Source organism: Dromiciops gliroides, chromosome 2 (assembly GCF_019393635.1).
Source record: "Dromiciops gliroides isolate mDroGli1 chromosome 2, mDroGli1.pri, whole genome shotgun sequence".
NCBI lineage: Eukaryota > Metazoa > Chordata > Mammalia > Microbiotheria > Microbiotheriidae > Dromiciops > Dromiciops gliroides.
Window position 1 is genome coordinate 256,020,037 of NC_057862.1, and position 23,476 is coordinate 256,043,512.

Below are 23,476 nucleotides of genomic sequence, written 5' to 3' on the forward strand. Positions count from 1 at the left end.
GTTATCTCCTATTTTGGTTATAGATGTTAATGGGTTCTGACTAAATAATAAATAATGATAGCTAACATTTATGTGGTGCTTAAAGATTTGCAAAATGCTTTACATATATTATCATCCTTGATCTTCACAACAGTTCTGAAGTCGGTGTTATTATTATCATCATCTCTGTTTTACTGATGAGGGTAGTGAAGCTGAGATACTTAAATGAAGTATGACTTAACCCAGGATCATATAGCTAGTAAATATATCAGGCAGGATTAAAATTCCATCAAACCGTAGAGGACTGTAGAACCCTTGTGGAAGGAATAGTGTTCATACCATAGGACAGAGAAATGGTTTCTGAAAGCCATCAGGATTGAAAAACCTTACAGAGGTTTTAAAGGCCATTGTTAGTTTGTTATGGGTAAGGACCAACCTGGTCTCACTCCTCCCATCCCTAGTTAGCTTTGACTATAGCAGCCCCCTAAGCCCCATGCACATACAAATATGTGTTTAGCTCATATATTACTGTTTAGTTCCATATTTTGCAAACTACAGATTCTAAATTATGCCAATGGAAAAAAATCCCCAACAATTTAATACATTCTGTGGGGTGTGGGGTGTCAAACCTCAAGAAAATCTTAACAGGCTGGTTCAAACATAAAGTGGAAGTTATTTCCAATGACAAATGCATTTTTTCATTGCATCTATTTAGGCACAGTAAACTTAAGTCAATTTTTAATGATGCTCATTATTTCTTTAAAATGAATTTTGAAACATTGGCAGTTGAAAATGGTATGAAAAATAAAGTTGTGTTAAATGATTGAGATTATATTATTTAATAGTAAGACCAAAAAAAAAAAGGTATGTATTTAGTCAATAGGACTGTGCCACTAAATTTAGCTATTTGTTGTAACCTCCCCTACCTCCCATTAAAAAAAAAAAAAAGTTTTTTTAAGATTGAGCCAGGAGGGCAGCTAGGTGACACAGTGGATAAAGCACCGGCCCTGGATTCAGGAGGACCTGAGTTCAAATCCGGCCTCAAACACTTGACACTTACTAGCTGTGTGATCCTGGGCAAGTCACTTAATCCCCATTGCCCCGCCCAAAAAGAAAAAAAAAAGATTGAGCCAGAAAAGATGGTGCTTTGAGGAGATATCAAGTACTTTGTAAAGAAGAATATTTTGGAGTATGAAAACTTTTAAGAAAAATACCCAGCACCTGGGAGATCATTATATTCTATGTTCTCAAGATGCTATGTCACTTAGAGAAAAGTACTCCAAAGAAAGGTAAAGGGTAAAATCAACATTTTTACTCTATGTGAAACTATTCCATCAACAGTTATCATTGCAATTATTTGGTTGATTTGAGACAGAAGACTGTGAACCATAGCATTTCAGATTATAATCTATAGAAGAAAATTGTATATCCTGGAATAATTGTTGAAAAATATTACTCTTCTATCACTTTATAGGAAAAGGGATATAGTAGTCCCAGTCACACAAAACAAATTAGTCCATGATTTAGGTATCCCTCCTCAAAGGTTTTGTTTGCTTATTTACTCTGGTGCCTTTTTGTTTTTGTTTTTATTTTTGTGGAAGAGTATACATTGCTTTCTTTAAAATAGATGAGAATTTAAAAAGGATAAAAATAAAATAAAATAGATGAGAATAGCAACTTGATTTATATAGAATATTCATGCACTTAACTAAAACTTTTGACTTTGTAAATTAGATATGTGCTTCTGTAGGACATATTGCGAAAATTATCTGTCTGAAGTTCTAAATAGTCATCTGCAAGGAAATGAGAGTAATGAAAAATTTTACTTGTAACACCAAAGAGACTTAATTTTTAAAACTATTATTGTTGATAGTATATGTGATTTCAACAATGTTTGTTCCCTCCAGTGGTGAAGATTGCAACCACTCACACCTTTTTATACTCACGTAATACTTTTGTCTGTGTCCTTCATAAAGCCTTCATGGGGGTAGACCTCTTTTAATATTCTTTTAATATTTGATATTCTTTTTTAATATTCTTGACATTTTTATGAGGACCAGTGGATCTCATGGGCTGTCAATTCAACAAGTTTTTATTAAACACATGTGCCCGACACTGTGCTCAGTGTTGGGGAATAAAAGTATAAAGAATGAAACAATCTCTACTCTTCATAAGTTTACATTCTAATGGGGGAGAAGACAAATACTGCACAGGAGGGCAAGTGCTTAATAAATATTTGTCAGACTACTGTTTTTTAACATAATTGGCAATATTGCTAACTGTAATTTTGGATCCTTGAAGTATATTCACCTGGTGAAGATAGGCTTTATTAGTTATTAAATGTACCATGCCATGTTTCAGTTCCTTTAAAAATTAAAGTTTGCTCAAGGGAAGGAATTCTGTTTGACTTCAAATTGAATTTGATCAGTCTCTTTCTCTGTTCTAGCCATTTTCTTATTGCAGACAAAAGAAAGTTAAAATAATATGTTAAAGGTGTCTTATATCCAAGTTGACAGTATAGGATTCAGTAATTCTGCAAGTATTCATTTTCATTATTTGTAATTTTGTTTAAGCTTTTGAGTGAATTATTTAATAAAGAACTTTGAAAGAAGAATCATATGTGCAATATATTCTATTAATGTGTATAAATTAATTTGAATAGCTATAAAGTGCTATTCATCAAAGGATGTAGTTAGGTATTTATTTAATTTATTTTTTTAAAAGCTATTTGTCTTGGGCCCCTTAATTAATTAATTAGTTCATTTAAGGCAATAGCACCAAATTCAAGGCTGGATTATCATTGGAGTTTGAGAAAACACGGTGTTGTATGGTGAACCTCACGTGAGCTAGGCGAAATAATCTTGTAGAAACCATAAATGCAGCTGTGCTTTCTAACTAATTAGATTAATTTCTAAGATAGAGGCTGGCTTCAGTGAAATACTAGAACATTTTGTTATTACTAATTCAGAATGCAACACCGTTTAAATTCATATGTTCCTGTAGTATTACTTTAATGGTAATAAAGGTACAAGAATAATAGATGTGTGCTTAGCCAATGTATGAAACTGTTGGAAATCAGATTATATTATCCTGGTAGGTACTAGTATTTTGGGGGATAATTTGCTTCAGTCAGTTTCATTGACTATTTTTTGTCTAAGTATAGTAAAACAAGTTTAATGACATTAAAAAATATTATTGTACATTTAGGTTATGAAATTAAACATTTATTTTTCGGTCTCCAAACTTCCTTACATTTTTATGTAAGTTAATAAATTGGCTTATTTGCTTTTTTTGAAGATTTATTTATAAGAATTTAGTCACAGAACATTGACAAGAGGCCAGTTTCATGAGAATGTGCCTTTTTATGTCTCATGCATCTACTAAAACTTTGATTTATAGATGTATTTAAATGACAAACTATTTAAGGAGCCTTTTTCACTTAAGTGTTCTTATAGTGTTACTGGATTAAGGATTATTTTTAATTAATTATTTTGATTAATTCATTGGAGATTGATTTTTTTTCTTAGGTTTTTATTCAAAAAGTAGACCTCCAGAAATAAGACTTTGCCTTCTTTGTGTTTCATAATGTCATTTGTCCTTGTTCACTGTGGGCATTAAAGGTATAATTGCTTAACAATAAATAAATGAATGAATGATTGTTTTTTTCTATTATAGTTATCATTGAGTACCAGACTTAGAATCAGGGAGACTTGGGTTAGAAACTTGCTTCACACATGTCTGAAGCTCTGTAATGCTTCACATCACTTAACAAATGACAAACCTCTCTGGGCCTCAGTTTCTTCATCTGTAAAGCAGACCTAAGGTCTCATTCCATCTCCAAATCCTATGTTTAATTCAAGGAGTAGTATATAATCATTATTTTTTTTCTTCTCACTTCTGAATGATAGTTAATATAATAGACTTATTGTAGGATTTTAACTTTTAGTGTATAATAGGCCTGCTATAGTTGTAGAGGATGCAGATTTTATTTATATATATATATATATATATATATATATATATATATATATATATATTTAATTTTTATTATTATTATTTTTTTACAGGGCACTGGGGGTTAAGTGACTTGCCAGATTATATATTTTAATGGTTCTTTGGGGGCAAGGGGAGGAGAGGGTCCCAGGAATATTAATTTTAGGATTATTCCTTTTGTTTTGGGTTGTCTAAGGATTCTATGGCAAATCCCATATAACATCTCTGTGGCTTATTAGTAACACCTCTTCAGATGTCTTAGCTTTGGCCCCCATAGTCATGTCCTTTGGGATTCAGGTTATCTTGATTATATAAGCTTTATTTAGTGGTCTGTTGTATGGTTTCTGGGTAGTAGGTTAGTTTGAGTTCCAGGTTCAATTCAACTTGTAGGTCTCAACAGGAATATAATATGGTATTAGAGAATGATGATGAAGTTTAAAATTTTACAACTCTTAAAGGTTTGCAGAGCTCTTTACATATGTTATTTTATCCTCACTGCAGGGAGGTGGGTGCTTATCTGAGAATGCATAATTGACTAATAGTAGTTAACACTTGCATTGACAAAGGTATCAGTTCCCCTTTAGGAGATCACCTTAAACCTCTTTGGTTTATAACACTTGCCAAGTTTTTTCTCTGTCTTCCTCTTTGCTCCATTTAGTGTCTAGTAAGACCTCATTCCTCATACTGTGACTTTAAGGTCTTATTCTTTTGCAGAATCAATGACAAAGAATGAATAAAAAAGCATTTAAGTGCTAAGTTCTAACCAGTCTGGGTATACTATTTATCTATATCTTCCTTAAGATTAAGAACAGCCAGTTTTTTTTTTGTTTTCTGTTTTTTGTTTTTTTAGTGAGGCGATTGGGGTTAAGTGACTTCCCCAAGGTCACACAGCTGGTACGTGTTAAGTGTCTGAGACTGGATTTGAACTCAGGTACTCCTGACTCCAAGGCTGGTGCTCTATCCACTGCGCCACCTAGCTGTCCTCAAGAACAGCCAGTTTTAATTAAGTCAACCATCAACATAGGTTATTTATCCATTGCTTTTGTTTATCTCCCTTGTTATATGTACTTTCCTATTAAATAAAACTAATTATTTGTGATAGGTTTTATTATAAACTTCTGTGAAGAAACACTTTGCAGTTGGATTTGACTTGATTATATCTGTAGAACAGGGACTGCTGAAATTTATTTTAATATATCTTTTCATTAAAAGTAAGACTGACTATTACGATATTGTAGCTGAAATAATTCTGCCCTATTGAAACTGCATGCAAATGTCTTAATTCAGTCATTTAATGATTTATTAACTTGTCTTTGTTGACATCTTATATTAAATTTACAGAGCCGTGTGTGGTTTAAACTTTTAATATTTGCAAAAAGTTAATTAGACTTTTAATATAGTATAAACAGAGTTCTTGCAACCTCATTTTATTCAGATGTTTTTACTTGCTTTTCCAGGCACATTTCAGAACAACAAACAAAATTTTCTAGTAACAGCCTCCCCTCCCCTGCCCCCAACCCCTTACTAGTTATATCACTGTGGGCAAGTTACTTTAACCTCTGCTTGCCTCAGTTTCCTCAACTGTAAAATGGGGATCATAATTGTACCTAACTTCCAGGGGCGTTGTGAGGATAATATGAAAAAATATTTGTGAAGCACTTAGCCCCAAATCCGGCACATAGTAGGCACTTAAGAAATGCTCCCTCCTTTCCTCTAAAATAATATAAAATGTGTCAGAAAACATAAAATAGGTATCTGGTAATTATAATCCTTATCACTCTATGGCTCTCCCCATGTTTTAAATATTTTCCTCTCTTGTTAAATATCCTTTCCTTTGCTGCTTGTGTTAGGGATGGGGGTGAGGGAGGAAGGGAGCCTGAAGAACACACTTAGTTCCAGCTCTGGTATCTATTGGTAAGGCTAGATATGTCTTTGCTTTGGGTCTCAATTGTCATCTTCCTAACCCTTTTTTTTCTATTTTTCCTAAGATGAATATTGGGAAGTTAATGTGGCAGGGGAAACCCCCCTCCCCAGGCCCCAGACCTTTTGGGGAGGGGAGGGGTTTGTAAGCCCAGAACTATATTCATAATAATACCAGTATGTTTTAATTTCTAATGTGATAAATATCTATAGATATACCTCATGTAAACAAAAGCTTTGGGGGAGGGGAGTAGTCCTTAATTATTCTTAAGAGCATCATCAGTTCCTGAAACCAAAGTGTTTGATAACATGGTTTCCTGAAGTCACATAGAGAGGGGGAGGAAGTTATGAGCAAAGCACAAGTTTTATTAGCAGTATTTACAGGTCAGGGAGTCATAGGGATGTGGTGGTAAGTTTCCTGGATCTGGACTTGAGCACTGATTGGCATGAAGACCCCTGCTTTTTCTTTTAAAATTATTTCGTTAAATATTTTGTACGTGTAAATTTTTTTGTTTGTTTTGTTTTTGTTTTTTTGGTAAGGCAGTTGGGGTTAAGTGACTTGCCCAGGGTCACACAGCTAGTAAGTGTTAAGTGTCTGAGGCCACATTTGAACTCAGGTCCTCCTGACTCCAGGGCTGGTGCTCTATCCACTGCGCCACCTAGCTGCCCCCCTAGTAGTGGTATTTCTAGATCAAAGGGTATGCACAGTTATATAGTCCTTTGGGTGTAGTTCCAAATTGTTCTTCAGAATGCTTGGACCAGTTAACAAGTCCACCAGCAGGGCATTAGTGATTCAATTTTCCCACAGTTCCGCCAACATTTCTCAATTTTCCTTTTCTGTCATTTTAGCCAATCACATAGATGTGAAGGTGGTATCTGAGTAGTTTTAACTTGCATTTCTCAAATCAGTAGTGACTCAGAGCATTTTTTCATGTGACTATTGATAGCTTTGACTCCCTGTTCCTTTGAACTGGGGAGTGGCTCTAATTTTATAAATTTGGCTCAGTTCCCTATATATTTGAGAAATGAAGCCTTTGTCAGAGAAACTGTAATTCCCCCCACCCCCTTTCTGATTTTCTTCTAATTTTGGCTGCATAGTTTTATTTGTGCAAAATTTTATGTCATCAAAATTATCTTTTTAAAAAGTCTCCTGTAATCCCCTTTATCTCTTGTTTGGTCATAAACTCTTCCCTTACATAGATCTGACAGGTACATTTTTCTATCCTCCCCTAATTACTTATATCATCTTTTATGTAAAAATCATTTATCCATTTTGACCTTATATATGATGTGAGGTCTTGGTATATGTCTAGTTTCTGCCAAACTGCTTTCTAAGTTTTCCCAGCAATTTTTTTTTCACATGTTGAGTTCATACCCCAAAAGCTTAGAGCTTTGGGTTTATCAAACAATAGCCATTCACTACTGTGTATTATGTATCTAATCTATTTCCTTGATCTATCACTCTATTTCTTAGCCAGTAACAGATTATTTTGGTAATTACTGCTTTGTAATATAGTTTGAAATCTGTTCCTGCTACTCTGTCTTCCTTAACATTTTCTTTCACTGATTCCCTTGGTATTCTCAATCTTTTGTTCTTCCAGAGAACTATTTTTTCTAGCCCTACAAAATAATTTTTTGATAGTTTTGGTATGGCACTGAGTAAGTAAATTAACCTGGATAGAATTGTCATTTTTATTATGTTGGCTTGACCTACCCACGAGCAATTAATAGTTCTCCAATTGTTTAGATGTCTTTATTTGTGTGAAAAATGTTTTATAATTGTGTTTATATAATCCCTAGAATTGTCTTGTGGGTTACTCCCAAGTATTTTATATTGTTTGTAGTTATTTAAATGGTATTTCTCTTTTTATCTCTTCTTGCTGGGTCCCTGCCTTGGTGTTGGGTGTTTTTTTTTTAAACATTAAACAGAAACTGGAGTTTCTTTAGGGGAAACCACTAATGGCTCAGGAGACTTAAATTGGGGTGTAATTGCTTGATTTGGGGCCTTGCAGCCTACTCATGGTGACAGTATTCTGGTGAGGGGATAGTCTCCTAATGAAAGGTCTATAATCAAACAGGGGTCTTCACATTTACATCTTGAAATTACTTTGTATTATTTCATGTAAACTTTATATTTACTTGTGTATAACAGGTGGTAGGTGGCCCCATGACTAGAGCATTAACCGTGGAGACAGGAAGTTGTGAGATCAAATTCGATCTGACATTTGCTAGCTGTGTGATTCTCAGCAAGTTACGTAATTTATACATCTCAGTCTCCTTATCAGTAAAATGAGAATAGTAATAATACCTGTCTTATAGGGTCACTGTGAAGATCAAATGAGGCCCTTAGCACAGTGGCTGGCACATAGTAGTGCTTCCTTTCTCCTAATTGTACATAACCTCCCATAGAACTTAAGCTCTTTGAGGGCAGGGACAGTTTCATTTTTGCCTTTTCATCTTAAGTTCTTAGCCAAGTGGCTACCACATTTTTGTTATTCATTTATTTGCTCGTCATTTCCAACTCCTTGTAACCCTTTTTGGAGTTATCTTGGCAAAGATGCTGGAGTGATTTGCCGTTTCCTTCTCCAGTTCATTTTACAGGTGAGCAAACTGAGGAAAACAGGTTTAAGTGGTTTGCTCAGGGTCACACAGCTAGGAAGTGTGTGAGGCCAGATTTGAACTCAGAAGAGGAGTCTTCCTGACTTCAGGCCTGGCGCTGTATATATTGTGCCACCTAGCTGCCTATATAATAGCATGTAGTATATATTAAATAAATATTTGTTGAACTGAATAATAACTGAAATTTATACAGCTCAAGCTTCACAGTAACCCGGTAACGAAAGTATTGCCTGTATTATTGCTATCAAGTTTACAGATGAGAAAACTGAGATATGGAAACTTTAAGTAACTTGCCCAGGGTCACATAGCTAGTGAGCATCTAAGGCTGTATTTGAACTCAGGTCTTCTTAATCCCTAGGTCCAGCACTCCATCCATTGTGCCATCTTGTTTAGCCTAGAAAATTTCTAAGTTGTTTGCTTCTATATCCTGATATCCATATGCTGATAATACTTTGAAAGTGGAACCAATAAATGAGTTAATAAATAGAAATGATTGATGACTGGTTCTTTCCTTATGATTGTAGGTAATAGTGAAGAGAGGAGAATAATGCTAGATGATTGAATAAGATAGGAGTGTGGTTCATAAAAGAAAAGAATGCAACATTTTCAGACTTCATCTCTCTGAGATTGGCATTGTTTTCCTTTAAGTAGATCTGGGTTAGGATAAGTAGAAATTTTTCCAGGGGAAGTTTTGTTCATGAACCTACAAACAAGGTAGTGTTGTCCCAGGGGATATATTAATCCAGGTGTGTGTCAAGGCTCAGTCTAATTGGTGTGGCAGATCACAGCAACACCAAGCTGCAGAAGGTGGTTTTTGTGAGCCGTTGGATCTGTAATCACAGCTTTTTTCAGTTTGCTAGAAATGGCTTACAGCTTGTACTCACATGGAATAGCCCTTAGAACCTTGACCTTACTTGCCCATCATGATGAGGCTTTAATTGTGAAAAGAAGAAATGTATTTAAAAATTATTACATACATACACACACATATATATTTTTAAATTTTATTTTATTATTATTATTATTTTTGCGGGGCAATGGGGGTTAAGTGACTTGCCCAGGATCACACAGCTAGTAAGTGTCAAGTGTCTGAAGCCGGATTTGAACTCAGGTACTCCTGAGTCCAGGGCTGGTGCTTTATCCACTGCACCACCTAGCTCCCCCATGAACTATATTTTAAAAACGTTTTTGCTGATGCATTTTAACATACTTGCTTCCCAATAAATCTCTTCATTTTATTTAATTTTCTTTGTTATGCACTTAATAAATAGCAACAAATAGGATCATTTCTATACACAAAAACAACATAAAAAAGGATTATATGTGAAAGAATGAACTTCTGTTACATTGTTATTTTAAAGCATATATTAAATTTAACAAGGTATTAGCAAACCTAGCCTGCTTGTTTCTTTCCCCTTCTGAACTTTCTTTTGTTCGGTTCTGTGCATTGGAAAAAAAGTTTCATTGGTCCTCCCTCTTCTTTTGAAAATTACCTGTTTGTATCTTTTGACTACTACTGGAGCAAATCCATTCCTAAAAAATGAACATTGGATCTGAAGATCCAAAAGCATTTTGAGCACTGGTGCCATTATTTCAATAAATGTATAGCCTCCTAAGTTGGAAAAAGGTGTCACAGTTGAGAGGTAGTGATCCTTAGGTAATCCTCAATAAAGAATTACACTTTCTTACACACAGTCCACTTGGAGGTAGAGAAAGTGACCTAGTGGGAAGTCAAAGACTTCACCCCTAGGGAGAGGAGGGCTTAGAAACATTCTCCTGTTTGAACAGAGAGATGGCAAAACCTTTTATAGAGGCTAGATAGGGTGTCCACTTGAAAACTGGAAAGTTCCCTTTTGGGGTAGGGAAAACTTGGATGTTTGTCATATTCCTGAGAATCAAGGGGGATTTTTTTGAAATGATGGTCCTGACCCTTGGGGTTATCTCTGTCTCCTAGCTCTGGTTGGGTAGTAGCCACACCTAAGTGACTTTCCTGCTATAGAATTTTGTCTCCCCTTACTTCTTAGGTGTGTCTGACCTGATATCTAGTTGGTTAAGAATCTTCTGATTTATTCCAAGCCCCGTCAAAGGGAACCACAGCCATTTAGATGTAAACTTTTAGGTTTATTCACCTATAAATCAAATAAAATGTAGTCACATTACATATTTTGAGAGAAAATAAAAGAAGACACAATAACTCATCTTTAACAAGAAGGACAATGCTATTTGTAACACATAAACTAAAATTGGAACAATATAGGAAAAAAGTTAGTATGACCCTTGCACTAGAATGGTATGCATGTTTGTGGAGGAAGAAAAGCACAACAATGTAAAGTGGTTTGGGGGTGGTTTACAATTTAACATGCCCTTAGCAAAGATGGTCCTAAAGATTGCTAAAAGAAACACTTGTGAACAGTATCTAGTCCTCTAACCTTAGGTGTCTCATTTGTTGAATTAAATCAAGTTACATTTAAAAATAAGGTAGATAAAAGCTAAAAATCTTAACTAAAGAAAATCATGAATATCCTTATAAATATCCCAGGCTTTGGACAAATGAAATTTTAAGCGCTTAATAATAATAAAACTAGAGAAATCCTAGTAGTATTCCTTCTGTAGCAAAACTTTGCAGACGAAAGGCACTTTGTAATAAATAAATATATGAAAAGATGTCAGGATACATACAAAGAAGAAAATATCAACAAATATCTAGCGGTAAAAAAAAGTCTAACTACATTTTATATGTATATGCTTTAAGTATGAATTAAATAAAATGTTCTTTCTTATTACATAAATGTACTGTGTATATTGAATTCTTCCTGGGTCCATTGTAGACAAGAGAAATATATTCCCCCACCCTTTGCAGATTCTACTTACAGACTGAGCAAATCACCATAAATCAAGTTATAAGGCATTTAGTTGAATTATACTAACAGAACGTAAAAGAAAATCCATACAATGAAATATTTTTAAGCACTTAGCATTGTGCCTAACACATAAGAGGTATTTAATAATTGCTTATTGACTTGACTTTAGTTCTTTAACTACTGGGCAGCATTTTCTCTTTCTGTACTCCCTCCCCTCATATCCCACCTTTTAACTTCTGTACCCTATGAGAATACAAACAAATACCTGGGAATCTGGGGTATTATTAGAGAGAAAGGAAGCCAATTTTATGCTCTGCAAACATTGAAGAGCTGCCTATTCTTCTACTTCTGTTGGGTTTAAACTAGCCCCTTTTCTTTAACCCCCAGCTAGGTTTCCTGATACCAGTCTAGTAGACTTAAGCTTTTGTCCTACTAGGGCTGGGTTTTGCAACACATATGCCCATTTTGCCTACAGTTGTAACAAAAGAAAACTCCTTTCAGTCTCCTTTTTACTCTTGCTATTTCTGAAACTGGCTGCTTTAACCTTGCATTCAAGTCCCCTTTATTTTTTGGGGGGGTGTTTTTACATTGCTGCTGTGCCTTTCAGAAGGCTTGACTAGAACTTCCTTAGTAATATCTCATGTAATTGGTTAAATTTTCCCTTTGTCCTGGGAAAGTGCATATCTTTTGACTACTTTTTCTGTCTTGCACAACTTTCATCAACTCTAGGCAACTTGGGAATACTGCCTTTGTTCAGAGAGTTTTGTCATATAATAATGGCTATATCACTTGGGTCAACTTAGTGACATCCATCTGTTCTGTAGGTACTGCTTCTTTAATTTCTACAAGCAAAAGCAGCCTTTATTATTGTAATTAAGAGTTAAAGAAATGTCTTTTCTCCTTTCCCATAATAAAGTATTGAAGAAATTGACATATCCACCCTTTATACTCTCAGCACAACTAAAGCCTCTTCATTCATCTCCTGTATTCTCTACTTTAATCTCTATCGGGTTTGCATTACTTTAGTGGCAGGTATCTCCTAATCCCCCTACTATTTAAGCTGGACTAGTTTTTCCAAAACTTCTGCCCCATACAGATTAGGCTGGTGTTCCCTTAAAAGTTATTGAAAATATCAAGTCTCAATTGACTAAAAGGACTAAGATTCAGACCATTATTTTAGCTCCCTCCTGACTTAAATACAAAAGCCAATCCACTGGGAGTTGAGAATCCCACTCTGGTTTTCTGACCAGCCCGGCCAGTACAAGGGCAAGAGAGTTTCAGTCTACTGAATGAATGCTATAGTCTTACTGTGTACCCTTTCCATGTTAGGCTTAAGCAAACATCCTTTTTTGTTACTATAAGCATCTCGTTTCATTGCAGTTCTAATAAGCCTGGTTCAGGCCTGGCCTAAAACAAAAGTTAATCCTTAGAATGATCTCAGTTTTATATTATATTGGTATTGTTACTCAGTCATGTCCAATTCTTTGTGACCCCATTTTGGGGTTTTCTGGGCAAAGATCCTTGGAGTAGTTTGTCATTTCCTTTTCTGGCTCATTTTACAGATGAAGAAACTGAGGCAAACAGTGTCCAGGGTCACCCAGCTAGTCGTTGTCTGAGGCTGGATTTAAACTCAGGTCTTCTTGACTCCAGGCCTGTTGCTCCATCTACTTTGCCACCTACATGCCCCTTACATCAAATACTGGTTGGCTAAGAGTCTATGTATGCTCTGTTTCTTGTCCATTGCTGCTGGGGAAGTGTTGGTACCAGGTCACTGGCTGCTGAATCAGTTGGTACTGTGTCTCTCTAGGTGTCTTCTCAGCAGTAGCTTGTATCCTCAGTCCACCCACCTTTCACTTTGGGCATGATAATCTTACTTATTCTCCATTGTTCAGGAATTCTACTTGTTATTTGAATAGTATAATGACTGCATCTTATTTCCTGTTTACCTTACCCAGCATTTTGCAGCTGTCCCACAGTCCAGGGTATGGTGCAGGTCCCTTCATCATAGTCCTAAACTATACTAACAACCTTTGATAAGTGTTGAGTTCTGCCACTGAGCGTAGCTCCAGTCTCATAGTAATTGGGTATCCACAGTGTCCAAATGTACAGTTCATCAGAATAGATCCATAATACTTTCAACAAAATATATTTTGGCATTTAGACACTAGTTTACTCTTGCTCATTTTGCCTGTGTTAATAGAATTTGAATGAAAAAAATTAAAACTTGCCACATTGCAGCCTAGAGCTTGAGGAAAATGAGCAAGAAATTATTCAGTGGGTCTCTGCAGTCCTTGTTGTTACACACAGCTTGAACCTGATTCGGTGATATCATCTGGGTCAGGAACGTCACAGATTTGTCTGCACTGAAGATTATAGGTAGGGCTCTCAGTCAGTACCTCAAAGCACACACCATCCTCATTGGCCATCTCCCCCTTGTCCCCCCAACCGTTTTGTAATGGGGGGAATGGGGTACGGGTTGGGGTTCTTGGGAATTCCTCTTTAAAGAATTACACCCTCTTGCACACAAAAGTAGTTAGAATAAGGTGGTAGTTTATCTAGGGACAAGGGAAGGGAAGGGTGGGGGGAGGGAAGCCATGAAAGAAATCCTTGGACTTCTCATGGGGAGATAGGCACAAAGCACATGGCTCAGAGGTACCAAATCTCCTGGAACAGGAGACTGGAAGGTACTTTTATAGAGGACTGATGGGGGTGGACCATCTGCCTGTGTAAAGTTCCTTTAGTGAGGGAGGAGCATCCCCCACTGGTGGTAGCTGGGGGAATTGGGTGAGGAGTGGAGGACCATCCCCCACTGGTAGTGACTGGGGGAATTGGGTGAGGGGTGGCTACAGATCCCTCTTCAGAACTTAAAGGCCGCAGCCACACCCAAATTTATCTCCCCAGGGTAAGGGAGACCGGAATGAAGGGTAGGAATCTGAAGCTAGCTCAGTCCGATTTGGTTCCACTTATCTCTCTAGGCATTATCTGTCCTCTGGTTTAGTTTCTCAAGGAGAAGGTTCCTTGATGTGCCCCAGAGAACTTCTGGGCTGCTCTGCACCACATGACAATTTGAATTAGCTCCAAACAAATATGTGACTGGTCCCCACACCATGTAGATGGAGATCAATCCTTTGCCTCTCTAGTCCTCATACAATGCACAGTTTCAGCTTGGAAGGGGTTGGATTCAGCTCCCATTTAGTACAGAGTCTACCCATACACGGCCAAGCCACCAGAAATCCCAAATGTGGTTTACTAACATAATGCAACTCACTGGAAAACCTATCAAACACAATTTTTCTTAATGTCTTAAAAACTAGTGAAAGCAGTTATCCCTACAGACTCTCTCTGCCAATGGGGAAAAGGGAATGAATGTTCTGGGGAGAGGACAGACAGGGAGGGATAATTGATCTCTGCCTCCTAGCCATTGTTATATCTTTTTTTGGGGGGGGTGAGGCAATTGGAGTTAAGTGACTTGCCTAGGGTCACACAGCTAGTAAGTGTTAAGTGTCTGAAACCAAATTTGAACTCAGGTCCTCCTGAATCCAGGGCTGGTGCTCTATCCACTGCGCCACCTAGCCGACCCCATTGTTATGTCTTGAAGTCCCCTCTCAGTTCATCCTCCACTCTACCTTTTTAGTGCCTCCTGGAGGAGTTAGGACCTTCCCCTTCCCTCTGCTTTAGGAAAGAGCTTATTTAGGTTTAGACCTTCTAGGCTATAGGTCTGGTGGCTGTTTTTATGACCATAGATTTATATAGGAAGGAACCACAGAAGTAATTCAATCTAACCCCTTTATTTTACAGGTGAGGAAAATGAGTCTTAGGTTAAGGGACTTGATTAAGTTTACACTAGTGGCTTGCTGGGATTCAAACCCAGATCCTCTGATTCAAAATCAACTTCTATTTTCTTATTCCACCTTCATTGGTTGAAAATTCACCTTTTAAAAATTTTTTTATACTGGTAATTTGGTTTTCTTTCTTTCTTCCTTCCTTCCTTTCTTTCGGCCAGGCAACGAGGGTTAAGTGACTTGCCCAAGGTCACACAGTAAACGTCAAATGTCTGAGACTGGATTTGAACTCAGGTCCTCCTGAATCCAGGGCTGGTGCTTTAAACTTGCCCCTTTTACTGTCTAATGTTCTTTTTCCCATCAGATTTCTCAGATAGTTTATTTTCTCTTTAGAGTCTGGCAGACCAGGGCCACATACCTGAGTGTGGGGTTATCCTCTTCTTTTGATCTTTTTTTTTTTACCTGCTCAAGAGGAGGAACTTCTTCAATCTTTCCCACAGTGGGTCTCCAGCCCCAACTTCTCTCTGACCTACTGAGAGTGACTTTCTTTTACTTTTTCCCAATGAAGTACAAACTAACCATACAGGATACTTAGAGACAAGTAGAGTGCCTTCCTATTGTGCCTGAAACTAAGGGAGAGGTAGACATCTTAAACTCAACGTGTCTCAAACTGAATTTTTCTCCCCTTCCCCTATAAGCCTTCCTTATCACTTTACATTGTGACACCATTCTCTTAGCTTCTGAGGCTCACAACTGGGGAGTCATAGACTGCTCCCTATCTCCCCGCCAGATATCCAAGTTGTCAAAGCTTGCTGATTTTTACCTCAGGTGCATCACTTGTACACAACCCCTTCTCTCCTCTGACACTGCCACTATTAGGGCAAGCCCACATCACCTCATGCTTGGCATATTGCAATAGCTGGTAGTGGGTCTGGCTGCCTCCAGTCTCTCCCCATTCCAATTCATCCTTCATTCACACACTCAGTGATTTTCCTAAAGCACTTCTGTGGCTTACTATCATTTCAGGAACAAATACAAAGTGCTCTGTTTGGCATTCAAAATCCTGTGTAACCTAGCTCCATCCTGCCTTTCCAGTGTTGTTATACCTTATTCCCCCATACCTACTCTTTGATTCGGATACTAGCCTCCTGGCTATTCCACAAACAACACACCTCCATCTCTAGGTTTTAGGGGGACTTGAGACCTGGATCACGGGCTAGTTCCCCCAAAGAATCGGAGGCTCATCACGAATCTTGTAAAATGAAAAGATTTATTAGGAGAGAGGAATATATGATGGGGACAGATCACTATGAAAAACTGTCCCACTGCTGTAAGAGAAGACCTGGCCTTTTGTATGTTTCCTAAACAAAGAAAGGGAAGGGGATTACAAAGCAAGGGGAAGGGCAAGATAACTGGGGGGGGGGAATCTTTGAATAATGGGGTATCAGTAGAATATGCAGCATCTATCCATATCCTGCATATCATCTTGCAGACCTTGGTATTGCTTCTTAGCATACCAGGGTCTATTCCTGTGGTGGGGAGCAGAGCTGCTTTTCCCTTGGGAAAGTTTAAGGATTCCTTGGGAGTTGGGATCTATAGATTTTTGGGGTCCCACTACATTCCTACAACATAGGCAATGGGCATTTTGCCTGGCAGTCCTCTTCCTTCACTCCACCTACTGACCTCCCTGGCTTCCTTTAACTCCCAACTAAAAGCTCACCTTCTACTGCAGGTTTTCTCCAACCCCTCATAATTCTAGTGTTTTCCCTCCTTAAATTATTTCGTATTTATAGTCTATGTAGCTTGCTTTCCATATATTTACTTGCATGTTGTTTCCTGCATTAGATTGTGAGCTCCTTGAGGGCAGGGCCTCTTTTGCCCCCCCCCCCCTTTTTGTTTTGTTGGTATCCTTAATGCTTAGCACAATGCTTGGCACATAGTAGGTGCTTAATAAATGTTTACTGATTAATTCGTTCTTCTTCATTGGTCCTTTCAACAGCTATAATACCCTACCATGCATATTGTCTTAAAACTTACAGAAACCTTAAGGTTATACCAGAAACATCATTGATAGGGAAGAACACAATGAGTCCTTTTCTGGCTTTCCTTCTGTCTCAGCAAAGCTCCTTTTTTTTCTTTTTCTTTTTTTTGGGGGGGAGGTATATATGTAAATCTTCGTAGTGTGTGAGAGGTACAAAGCTTAACTACCTCAAGTTGACATGATATTTTCCAGACCATGCTAAGGGCCTTTAGAGACATGTTTCCCAATTTCGTGTTTCTCCATCTGCTTTGGTCTTGTAATTTCATTTTATCCTAATATTAGAAGAGAAAAATGAAGTCTAGGTAGGAAATATTTTTCCTTAAAGACTACAGCATTGTAGTTTAAGAAATAGAAGATAACGCCATGAATAGAATTGGCAAATATGTTGTATCTGTAATTTCTAAATCATGTGACAGATCATGAAGCATGTGTGTTTCTATACCATATAATTTACCAGGTCTCAGTAGTTTTGCTGGTTTTTTTGTTTCCCTTCAGAAATCCACTGGTGTCAATTTAAACTAAATTCTGTCGGCCTAATTTTATGGCTCTGTAAAATCCTGTCTCTGTCTGAGTGTCTTTCTTGTATGTTTTGCCTCTAGCTTTGCAGATTTATGGCTGCTGTGTAATTCTAAGTAAAATGTTATTGCACACACTTTTATTGCTCTTTATTTAAATAGTCCTTTAAGCTTTCCTTTGTTTTTGGAGGGAATTATGGCCCTCACTCAAGGTTGATTTGTAGGCTTGCTTCTAAAGGAGAGACTGAGTTTTCCGAAGGACTCATTATTAGTACTGCATAGTATTTGTAACATAATGGGCTGAAGGTACGTGATGACAGGGATTTCAGAATGTCCCATATGTTCTTCTAAAATACGCAGATATTAGTGGCTTGAATGTTAAAGGATCCTGTTATTGTTGAATTGTTGAATCACATTCATTTGTTACAATACATTTCTAAGTTTTATGGGGTGCAGAGTACCCCAGAAGTTCTCTGGGGCACACCAAGGAATCTTCTCCTTGAGAAACTAAACCGGAGGACATATAACGCCTAGAGAGATAAGCTGAACTAAATAGGACTGAGCTAGTTTGGGATTCCTACCCTTCATTCTGGTCTCCCTTACCCTGGGGAGATAAATTTGGGTGTGGCTGCGGCCTTTGCGTTCTGATAAAGCACAGGCCCTGGATTCAGGAGTACCCGAGTTCAAATCCGGCCTCAGGACACTTAACACTTACTGGCTGTGTGACCTTGGGCAAGTCACTTAACCCCAATTCCCTCACTAAAAACAAAAAAACAAAACACTGGGGGGAAGCTAGATGGTGCAGTGGATAAAGCACTGGCCCTGGATTCAGGAGGACCTGAGTTCAAATCCGGCCTCGGACACTTGACACTTATTAGCTGTGTGACCTGACCCTGGGCAAGTCACTTAACTCTCATTCTCTCCCCCCCCCCCCATATATATATAGGCAGTTTTTTCACCGTCATTTATTATACCCTTTGTTATGTTTAATATAAATGTGATAAAGTATTAACATATTCAGTTCCACAGGATAAAAACTTTAATTTCTCTTCCTTTTGGTCACCATTTTCAGAAAAAGATATGTGGCTTGACAGATGGCTTCCTCCCTATAACTGTGGAATATTCATGTAATTTTAAAAATTGCCTTTCCTTACTGTCCTTAAAGGGAAAATTTTGTGTTATCAAAGGAAATTCTAAACCAAATAGGAAGCGAAATTGGAAATGCAGTCAGTTTCAAAAGGCCTAGTGGCAAAGGTACACGGTTTTGTTTTAAATGAGGAAACTCAACTTGTTTTAGGAGGATCATATATTTGGGCTGCTCAGTGGAGAACCTTAGCTTCTGTTTTCAGGAGGTGGTATTTGTCAGCTTCTTAATGCCTGTTATGGCCCCTACCTCACCAGTCTCTACTTTTGTAGAGTTTATTCTGAAACTAGCAACCTGCCTGTAGCCTGCTGAGGTAAATGCTATATAATGGCTACTAAACTGGGAGAGAGGATTAAAGAATGATAAGGGATGGGATTGAAGAATTGCAGTCATTTGCTATTAATGATGCTCTTATTTCTTTTGAAGGTAATGAGGAAATAGTAGTAAAAACATGTAAAAGAGAACATTTTCTGATTATTGCCTTAACCAAGTAAAAATCTTGTCATCTTCATGTGTAAACAGGCAGAGAATAACAGTAAGAAGAAAAAAGCGTGATGGTGTTTATGTTCCTTTTGGGCCAAAGCTAATTGTGTTGTTATCTGGGACAGACTAGGTAGTATGCAGAGCTGATTTGCCATGGATACCAAAAAGCTTTCCCATTTTACTTGCCTCATGGTTAGTAATGTTACCCATTAATTTTTCTGATTCTACCACCATTGCCTTTCTGTTAAGTCAGAGTTCCTTAATTTGGGCTACATAGATAGATCATAAATAGATTTCAGGGGGTCCAGGAACTTTCTTTTAAATATTTTGATAACTGTATTTCAATATAATTGGTTTCCTTTGTATTCTTACCTATTTTATTTTATTTATTTAAGAACATTCTTCTGAGAAAAGGTCTTTGGGGTTTTCACTGGACTGCCAATGGTCTAATAGACACAAGAATCCCTGATTTAAGATCAGCACATTCTGTCATGCAGAAATTTGCATCTTCTCATTAAATTAATTTCTGATTCTTTCCACAGAATGTAAAATCCTAGGACTTGAAACAAAAGCTTCCTACTTGCAACACCCTAAGGACTTCTGAAAGAAATTGCCCCGGGACTCTCAACAGATACTAATTTGTTTGAAGCATCATGTGCTGAAATTTAAAAAAACAAACAAAAAAACAAACAAAGGGCTACCAACTCACCTTTGTGCTGTCCTCCAAGTCATCATGTTTGCAGCTCTTTGAGCTCTAGAAGCAAAGGGAGAGAGTTGAGAACTTGAAAATGAGGCCATGGACTGGCTCCTGGCGTTGGATTATGCTCATTCTCTTTGCTTGGGGGACTTTGTTATTTTATATAGGTGGACACTTGGTACGGGACAATGATCATCCTGATCACTCTAGCAGAGAACTCTCCAAGATACTGGCAAAGCTTGAACGCTTAAAACAACAGAATGAAGACTTGAGGCGGATGGCAGAGTCTCTCAGGTAAGTTTCTATAAATGGTTAGGAAAAAGGAAAGAAATGTGATAGACTTTCCAGGTATAATACTTAAGGTGCTTCTGGGAAAATTTTTTTCTTTCATTCTTGGCAAAAATTAAAATATGTTACTAGATCACCTTTGGTAATGATGATTCTTATATGTGCGTCATATGTAAAACAAGTATGGTAAAAAAATCTTTTTGGTCATTTTTTTTAAATGCATGAGAGTTTAACATAAGTATCTATACTTGAATAAATCACTGAACCAAGTAAGGCACTTCTTTCATTTATGGGATATGCATTTGAATATGGGGTCCAGAGAGCTGGTTTATCAGGACATGTGTCTTGGATGGACACTGTAGATGGATAATAAACTAGGCTCAGAATTGACTAGGACCCAGTAAGCTGGATGGCATTTAGACTACTGCACAGTGCTTTTCATTTTTTCAAGCTTCTTCCTAAAACAAAGGCCTATCTTCTTATTAATGATATTCCACTTATCTCTGAGACACTGAGAAATTTGTTTGGAACCCCATTTGTGCATGTCCACCCCGCTGTAGACCCTCCCCAACCCCCAATTTCTTGTTTTATTTTCATTCATTCATTCATTCATTCATTCATTCATTCATTCATTCATTCATTTATTTATTTGGTGAGGCAATGAGGGTTAAATGATTTGCCCAGGGTCACACAGCTAGTAAGTGTCAAGTGTCTGAGGTCAGATTTGAACTCTGATCCTACTGAATCCAGGGCTGGTGCTTTATCCACTGCACCACCTAGCTGCCCCACCAATTTCTTTTTTTACACAACTTCCCAGTAACCTATTCAACCCTCTAAGACTTAGATATGTTGCAGATCAAGTACTGATCTTTATTGACAAAAGGAGGTTCCTTATTGGTGGTTTCCTATACACATGAAATAAACAGGTCTGGTCAGTCTGGCCCCTTCTTCTCCCCCACCCCCCAAAACCAAAACAAAACAAAATTTTTTCATTGATGCTATAGGCTATGAATTATGGAATGCCATATTCTTTGAAGAGGTAAAATTGAAGGCTACCTAAAAGGCAATGGAGAGATGCACAATGGTTGAGAATAGCCTATAGTAGAGTGTTTAAAAACTCTCAGTTGGGGGCAGCTGGGGGAACTCTCAGCTGTCCAGAATTATTTAATATTTTTGAGCCAGAGTTAATAGACATTTATTAAGCACTTACTATGTGCCTGACACTTTCCTAAGTGCTGGGGATACCAAGAAAGGTAAAAGACAACCTGTGCCCTCAAGGAACTCACAACCTAATGGAGAAAGATTAAAGGTAAGAAAGAAGCTGAAAAGTTGGGGCATGGGGAAAAGGATGCAGGGGCATAATTAAGTCCTGCAGCCAGGGTACCCTTCTTAAATGGAGGATGTAATGTGGGTAGAACTCTCTGATGTCCACTTTCCCCCTTCTACATTCCGAGGGAGGAAAGAGCCCCAGGGACAGGGATTAACTGAGGAGGTATGAATTTTAGTGGTGATATATCATCTTTCAAGGATAATGAATTTTTGGAGATTATGAATTCTAGGAGAGCATCTGGGTGGGAAAAGAAGTACAAAAGTCAACCAAAGTGAGACTAACACAACAGATTCACTTCAGTAAAGTGGAAGAAGTCCTGGGTTTTTAGTCAAATGACCTAGTTTTCAAAGTTGGCTCTGCCGACTTAATGCCTGTGTGACCTTGAGCTAGCAAATTAACCTTTCTGTGCTTCATCTTTTTTTTTCACATGAAAAAATGAGGGAGTTGGACCAGATGTCCCCTAAGGATTCTTTCCAACCCTATGTCTGATCCTATGAATGGAGTGCAGTTGTTATTTATTATGCTCAAATGAGGTCAAATTTGAGTCAATTTGTGTCAAATTTCATTGGGGAATAAACTGTCTAGATGAGAATTTTTCCAGAGAACATTAGTTGCTTAAAAAGTAAGCAAAGGCAAACCATGTTTGTGACATCAAAAGGATTGCTCATATTGCATAAGATTGCTTATGCAATTACTAAGTGTAAAAAGCCTCATTAGATAGGAGAAATTGCTATCTACAACTATTGATATGGTTGAAATGATGCTTAGCAAATTATAAGCAAAAACTCTTGGAATGGTTCCACTTGGGGAATGGGCCAGGGAGAGAGAAGAGAAATGCTTATATGTCTGAAGACCTTTGCAATAAATTGAGAAGCTAAAATCTTATTTGCATTACATGTGAAAAAAGCAACAGATGTAGTTAAAGATGTTCATTTGATTGCATATATAAATTATGTTGTTAGAACTGATGGTAAGGAAGAATTATTACTTTGTGAATCTATTGATGGTAATGCCACATCAAAAGAAATTTTCATTATAATTGACAGATTTTTAAAAATGAAAATGATAATAATATGGGACTACCTGATGGAGGTCAATCATGATAAGGACAAAATGCAGTTATCTATAGTAACGTCCTTAGAAAAATATTAGCGAGAAGTTAATATTTTTCAAGTTATTATAAGGTTAATTAACTATTTAAAAAATCCCATTGAAAAGAAGAATCTTCGCAAAACTATGATGATATGGGGGTAAAGCATAAGAAAAATATGCAAGATCCTCAGTTTCATTTTCTGATCTAGAAAGACAGTGACCTAGATATTTCTAAATATGAATGTATAAGAAACACATTTGTCATAGATAAACACAGCACAATTTGTCTTATATGTTTACATGAATGTTCAATACACTTATACATTGAAATACGCACTTGAAACTGTAAATCTTACTATGTTTTGGTGATTGCAGAGCTTTCTTGTTTCTTAAAGAAAGCAACACCAATTTTGCTACCATTCATAATACCTTATTTGTGTAAGATAGGGTTTTCTGTCATAGCTTCTACAGAGATAAAATAGCATTCTCTAAAATATTGATTTATTAATGAGATAAATTAAGACTACTCACTAGAGAAATTGGAATGAGAGAACTCTCTGAGTTTGAGGAGACTTGATCAATTCCTTTTTTCCATTTCAACAACAATGGATAGCAAATGACTCTCCATATGTGTCATTATCTGGTAATTTAGCATCTGTACTAGGAAAAGAAAAAAGGAGGAAACCCATACTTTAGACATATTTTGTCCAAATAACGATTATTACTAAAGGA

At 37.2% G+C, this 23,476-nt stretch overlaps 1 protein-coding gene across 6 annotated transcripts in view; it reads left to right on the top strand.

Annotated features, from left to right (window-relative positions):
- Positions 1-23,476, top strand: part of FUT8 (fucosyltransferase 8) — a 416,362-nt gene that overhangs the window by 168,638 nt on the left and 224,248 nt on the right. For all 6 annotated transcript variants that reach the window (XM_043987138.1, XM_043987143.1, XM_043987142.1 and 3 more), the window contains one exon: positions 19,880-20,328. In XM_043987138.1, coding sequence (XP_043843073.1) covers positions 20,126-20,328 — 203 coding nt within the window. In that variant the 5' untranslated portion in view covers positions 19,880-20,125. The remainder of the gene's footprint in view (positions 1-19,879; positions 20,329-23,476) is intronic.